Source organism: Euprymna scolopes, chromosome 2 (assembly GCF_053919585.1).
Source record: "Euprymna scolopes isolate OS-2025 chromosome 2, ASM5391958v1, whole genome shotgun sequence".
Classification (NCBI taxonomy): Eukaryota; Metazoa; Mollusca; class Cephalopoda; order Sepiida; family Sepiolidae; genus Euprymna; species Euprymna scolopes.
This window is the reverse complement of record NC_136483.1, coordinates 163,835,821-163,842,527: the sequence shown is the minus strand read 5'-3', so window position 1 is coordinate 163,842,527 and position 6,707 is coordinate 163,835,821. Positions and strand designations below refer to the sequence as shown.

General features: G+C 33.3%; 1 protein-coding gene across 1 annotated transcript in view; it reads right to left on the bottom strand.

Annotated features, from left to right (window-relative positions):
- The window catches only part of LOC145298489 (uncharacterized), a 62,354-nt gene that overhangs the window by 20,299 nt on the left and 35,348 nt on the right, over positions 1-6,707 (bottom strand). The window contains exon 8 of the mRNA XM_080144322.1: positions 4,519-4,600. Within this exon, the coding sequence (XP_080000448.1) occupies positions 4,519-4,600 (82 nt within the window). The remainder of the gene's footprint in view (positions 1-4,518; positions 4,601-6,707) is intronic.

Below are 6,707 nucleotides of genomic sequence, written 5' to 3'. Positions count from 1 at the left end.
TACCCCATAATTTCAAATTTATTTTTTTTCAAAACCTAAATTTTATTTTTTGAGGAAGTATTCATAGCATACTATGAGGTTTAAAGCATTAAAAGGATTTTGGGTTGATTGTTAGCAAGAACTTACTCTTTAAAAATTCAAAATTTGACTTTTTGGGGTTATTTTTTTTCAAATTTTGTCATTTTTGTTAGCTCCGTAAATTTTTTCCAATTTGGTTAGAAACCATGAATTAAACTGATTCTTATAGTATTCCATGGACATAATTGAAAGCAGTTCATCCAGACCTTTTTAAATATAACAATTTCTGAAAATTGGCTTCCAAAATTGAGAAAATCCTCAGTGTCGAAAAAATTTCAGCGATATGAAAATTTTCAAAAGGCCATAAAATTTGAACGGAAAAAGGAATTGAGCTGAAATTTTCAGGATTTACTCCTTTCAATGGTACTAAAAGAATCTGAAAGTTTCAGGAGATTTGGAGAACATCAATTCCAAGCCCTCAGTGAAATTGGCTGGACTGAAAATCCCCCATCCCACAAAAAAAAAAAAAGGTGATCGTTGTCCCTGGGAGGATAATCTCATCATATACTAGATTATCACTACTATTAATAAAAAGGAAAAGATAATCCCTGGGAGGACGGCCTGGTGACACCAAAACAGATATTACACTCTTCTTCCCCAAAAAGAAGGTAATGGTTATCCATGGGATGATAGTTACATGAGTAGAGAACAATTGTTATTATTTAAAAAAAGATAATGCCTGGCAGGATGATCTATAAAACAAAACGGACACTACATTATTATGAAAGGGAGGACATAATGCCTGGGTATCTGATTTCAATAAAATTGAAACAGACCCCCCCCCCCCAATGCTAATAATCCTTCCTGAAATGATGATGTCAAAACCAGAAAAGATATATTATCACTAGGGCTATGACAACAGCATATTCTTTTCATTGTTTTGACTCTCTAGTATATATCCGACACAGACACAATTTATCAACTGAGAACCACATCATTACATAAAAACATAAGATATCAATGGATATATACCTGAGAATCAAAACAAGAAAAAGAATATGCTGTTATCATAGCCCTAATTATCACTAATACCAAAAATAAAGGAGGAGATAATTCCTGGGAGGATGGTCTTAATACACAACTCACCTCTCGAAATAAAAATCAGTGTGCTGGTAATCAGTGGGAGTATTGTCTCATGAAACATAATGGACACTATCTATATCCTTTCTCAAAAATAAAGTCATGGTAATCCCTTGGTTTATGATTATCATGATTACAGAACAGATAACATCACTACCACAAAAAGATACTGCCTGGGAGAACGGTCGGTCTCGTAACAACAAAATGGACACTAAATCCTCCTCTCAAAATAAGATTTGTTTTATTAGATATTAAAATATGTCCTCAAATAGTGGATGTACATCACAAATCACTTTCGTCACATATTTGTTTTACTAGGCATTTAGGAGGCCTCCAGAGCACTTCTAAATCAACCATACAAAGTCTCTGTCCCTTCTTAACCCAGGAAACGTTATGTGTAAACACACCTACTCTATTATATTAAAGATATACCAACAGTGGTACAACTATTAAGTTGAGAAGAAAGTTTTTGCAGAATTTTTAATTTTGATTTCAAATGATGTATTTTAAAATAAGTTTTCATTATAATACCTTTACTTTATATATCATTTTAAAGAGAATTTTTCATTCGATCTAATCGTTTTAATTACAATCGTTTTAAAACAATTATGTCTTCTTTTCAGAATGTTGAATACAATATGGAAAAAAAAAGCAAATTCGCACAATTTTCTTATTTCAATTCAAGCTAGGCCAAAAAAGCTGCTGAAACAGCTCGCGATATCAACAAAGCGTTTGGCCCAGGAGGCACTACTGAATGCAAAGAACAATAGTGGTTTAAAAAATTTTGTGGCGGCAACAAGTCTTGAAGATGAGCATATAGTCAGCGAATAGATGTTGACAATAATCAATTAAGAGCCATAGTCGAAGCCAATCCACGCACAACTTCTTTTACACAACAAGAATGACCTGTTTCTCAACCAAATTGTGACTTGAGATAAAAAGTGGGTTCTTTACGACAATCGACAATGCTCAGCTCAGTGGTTAGACGGCGACGAAACTCCATGACATTTCCCAAAACCAGAGTTGCACCAAAAGAAGGTCATGCAGACTGTTTGGTGGTCTGTGACCAGTCTCATTCATTAGTTTTTTTAAATGCAAGCAAAACCATTATGGTGAAATAGTACTGCCAGCAAATAGATGAAATGCATCAGAAACTTCAACAACAACACCCAGCATTAGTCAACAGAAAATGGCCCAATTCTCCTCCATGACAATGCCTAACCGCACATTGCTTAACCGACCCTGCAGAAGTTGAACAAGTTGAGATACAAAACTGCCTTATCTGCCATACTCTCCAGACCTCTCACCTACCAACTACCACTGTTAAATAAAGACACTTATTTTGCATTGGCAAAAAGTCTGTTGATTCTGATGGTGCTTGTTTTGATCAATAAATTTTTGTTTGAGACGAGATATGTTCATCTGAATTTAAAAGTTAAAAACTGCAAGAACTTTGTCAACTTTATATTTTGATATATTTATTATTCCTAACAATGAAAAAAGTGATCAAATAAAGGGAAAAAAACTGAATAAAAAACTGAATGAAAAAACTGAATAAAAAAAAAAACAAATAAAGGAAAAAGTGTATAAAAAATAAATGAAACATGAATGATAACATGTAAGATGAAGAAATGAAATTGAATACAAATTGAATGGAAATCATAAAAAAAAAGAATGAACAACGAGTATTGTTGAATGAAGAAAAATCAAAAGATAAATGAGAACAAATTTATGAAAACAAATGAACAAAAATATGAAGGAAAATAAATTAAAAAATGTATGAAAATAAGTAAAAAAAATTGCATGAAAATGAAAGGGGAGAAAGAAAAAAAGGAAAGGAGAAATAAAAAAGAAAAGAGGACAAAATACTATGGAGCTGCTTTCCATAGAGGACTACAATATATCAGTTTTCAAGTCTAACGTGAAGAAGTTTCTGTTTAGCTGTTCTCTTGAAAAACAAACACTATCCAAGTGCCACCATTATCGATAATCACATTGTCTCACCGACCACCTGACACTCATTAATCCTTATCCTCAAATGGTCTTCAGCCTTGATAAACGATGAAAATGACCTCTAGTTTGTAATCGAATGGGATTGTAAATGGATGGTAACATTTAATGCTAATAAGACTAAACTTCTTTCTTTTAACAATTACAAGAAACCTTCTCACGCCATGACTAATAACACCCTACCTTGAAATTCCTCAGTTTAGTATTCACAGGCAACATGAACTGGTACAAATACATTGACGACATTGCAAAGGCTGCCGCAGAGAAGGTGGGTTCTCTCTATCATGCTAGAAAGTTTCTCACATGTGAAAGTATCCTGTATCTCTACAAAGCCACCATTCGTCCATGCATGGATATTGTTGCCACATCTGCATATATTGATTTTATATTTCTTTGTGACATCAGAACGCGGCCAAACATATGCATGGGATGCAAATGTACATGCACATGCTTCTGTCCTGGCGACACAAAGGACATTCCTTAATTTCATTGTTCTATTACTATTCTATATTCTTTCTGACCTAAATTTGTTTTATAGTTATTTCTAATTATAATGGATAATTCCACTGCATTCCTGGAATCGTATCTAAATGACAACATGTATTTATTTTGACAACTATATTCGATTCCAGCATTTTCCTTTAACCATAATTATCTTCAACCCTAATTACTTTGTTTCTCTAAATACCGGGATTTGCCTCCTTCAATATAAAACAGTATATTCACCACTAGTTTCTCCATCTTAGACAGAGCGCCTTAAAAATATCCAATCTAATAGGGCCCACACTATCAACCAAGCTCCAACCCCTATCCCATCGCCACAATGTTGGTACCTGTTTTACAAATATTTTAATGGAATGGTCTCTGATGAACTCGTAGCACTTGTACTCCCTTGACATACATATTCTCAACTAGCAGCAAAATCCCGTCCCTTCATTATAAAAGTCTACTCTAATAGCTTCTTACTTCAGACTGCGAGACTTTGGAATTCCTTCCCTTACTTTACTGACATGAAGAAATTTAAATGTAAAATAAGCAGACACCTCGCTCATCTCCTTAGTTCCCTGTAGACATGGCCCCAAATGGTAGCCGCTTATTTCCACGTGGCAATTTAGGTGAACAAGAGTAAAAAAAGAAAAAAGTTTTTGGATTAGTTGATGTAGAACAGTTGCGGTGGCAGGTTCAGTTTATAGTGAGAAGAGGCCAAGGAAAATATGAGAAGAAGTTATAAAAAAATGGTACTGAAGGCTACATAAAAGGTTACTTTGGAAGTCAATTTCTCCAAGCCGACTAACACATGCCAGCGTATAAAACAAATTTACACTAAATATAATGCCGATGAGAAATTACCTGCAATGCACTGGTTTTAACTTTTCAATCTTCTTTAAGGTATTCCATTCCTGAATGCACTTGCTTTCTGGCTTTTCTGAAACTGCAGAAAATAAAATTTTAGTTTGTCAAGACTCTTTCTCAGCTTTTATATGGAAACATATTTTTTAATCTATACATATATACTAGTAGGCCGTCTGGAATTGACCAGCCATAAAATACACATAAACATGATAAAAAAATAGATAAATGAAACAAATGAATAATTAATGAATGATCGTTTTTCAAAGGAATATGCAAATTAATTAACCTTCATGACATCACTTGACTATCCATGATGGAGAGTAAGCAGTATGTTTTAATAATTTATAAATAGAAAAAAAGAAGCTTTTAATATCAATACAAGAGCAAGAAAGAAACTCAACTGTATATGTCTGTCTGTGTGAGGAGCAGTCTACCAAACTTTTGTCAATTTTTAATCTACAAACTTGAAATTTGATATATAAGGGATTTGGGCCCATCGAACAGTTTTGATTTAGTTTTTAGTTTGAAAAATAGCTGCTAAAGGGTCAAAATAAAAAAAAAATAAAAAAATTGAGACTTGGAACATGTAAGTGGACTAAACATTAATTCTATGCATGCACAAATATACATTCATACGTTAAAGTCGGTTAATTTTTAAATTTTCTTATCCATCTGTTATTAGCTCAAATGATAATGAATAAGGCTGGAGCGCTAAATGTTTTGGTTCTAGCTGATGGCACCCAAGTCATTTATTTTTCTACTAACTTTTGAAATCATTAATATATATTGGGCACAATATAATAATCAATAGAAAATTGGCTCTATAATAATATGAAATTTGCATAAATTGACATATCATATTTAAGTGTATTTTACGACTGGCCAGTCTGCAATTTAAAACAGAAATTCAGTAATTTGTTATATTGTTTTCCAGTTTGTATTTGGTTATTGAAATGTGAAACAGCCTATAAAAATTATTGTAACCCTTTGTTTAAATAATATATTTACTTGCCTGATATAACCCTTATAAGCACTTCCCTAAGTAGATTATTTTACCCTTTTTTATCCTATAATTTTGATTTGCTTTATTTTTTTATTTTATATCTTCATTTAGGTGTTAATCTTGTATTTAAATAGTATTTACAATTGCTCGATATAGCCTTCATAAGCATTTAACTAAGTAGATTATTTTTCCTTATTTATAGCATACTAGCAGGCCGCCCGGCATTGCTCAGTCATAAAATACACATATCTTTGAATTCATACAGAAACTGAAAACATGAGCATGTGATCATTATGTTTTTCTAAACACTTCACTTCTTTCAGTCATTTCTGTCAAATACGAATCCAAGGTAATTCACAGAAGTTTGGAAGAATTTGCATTTGTCTGGCCTTAAGTGAAATCCATATTATTGAATTCGATCCAGCATGGAAGTAAGACGATGCAGAAGTTCCTCTTGAGATGTGCTTGTAACGATAATATCAATGTAGGTGGAAACTCCTGGCAATCCTGTGAGCATTGTATCCATAGTTTGTTGGAATATCGTTGGAGCCGACTTGACCCCAAATGAAGGTGGTTAAATTTAAATAAACACCCTTTTGGATCTTAATAGCGAGAAGATTTTTGGAATCTTCAAGATATGCACCTGCAAGATTTGCAAATTGCCATCGAGTTTTGAGAACAGATCTTCTGGTACAGGTAGTGGATACTGATGCATTTCCAGTCTGTCATTTAGTCCTTATGTTGAAGTCCGCACATAGGTGTACTTTACCGTTAATCTTTTTCACAATGACGATAGGTGCTGCCCAGGAGGAGTAATTTGTAGGTTGGATTACTCCTTGTAGATAATCCAATTCTTTTTCTAGTAGCTAAAACTGCTATAGTACCGGACGCTTTGGTCTGAAGACTGGCTTTGCATCTGCCTTCAGTTTTAAAGTTGCTTTAACTTTAGAACAACATTCAAGAACTCCTTGAAAAACATTGAACTTTGCCTTAAGTATGTTCTTAAAATGTGTTTCGGCATCTGCTGCAGCATTAATATTGGATGAATAGAGTTTAAGGGAACATTGAAAAGATCAAGTTCTTCAATAAAATCCAAACCAAGAAGATCCAGGGTTGATACATCAGAAACAAATCACACAGCTGAAAATTTTTTTTCTGTAAAAGAGACATTGCATGTTAATTC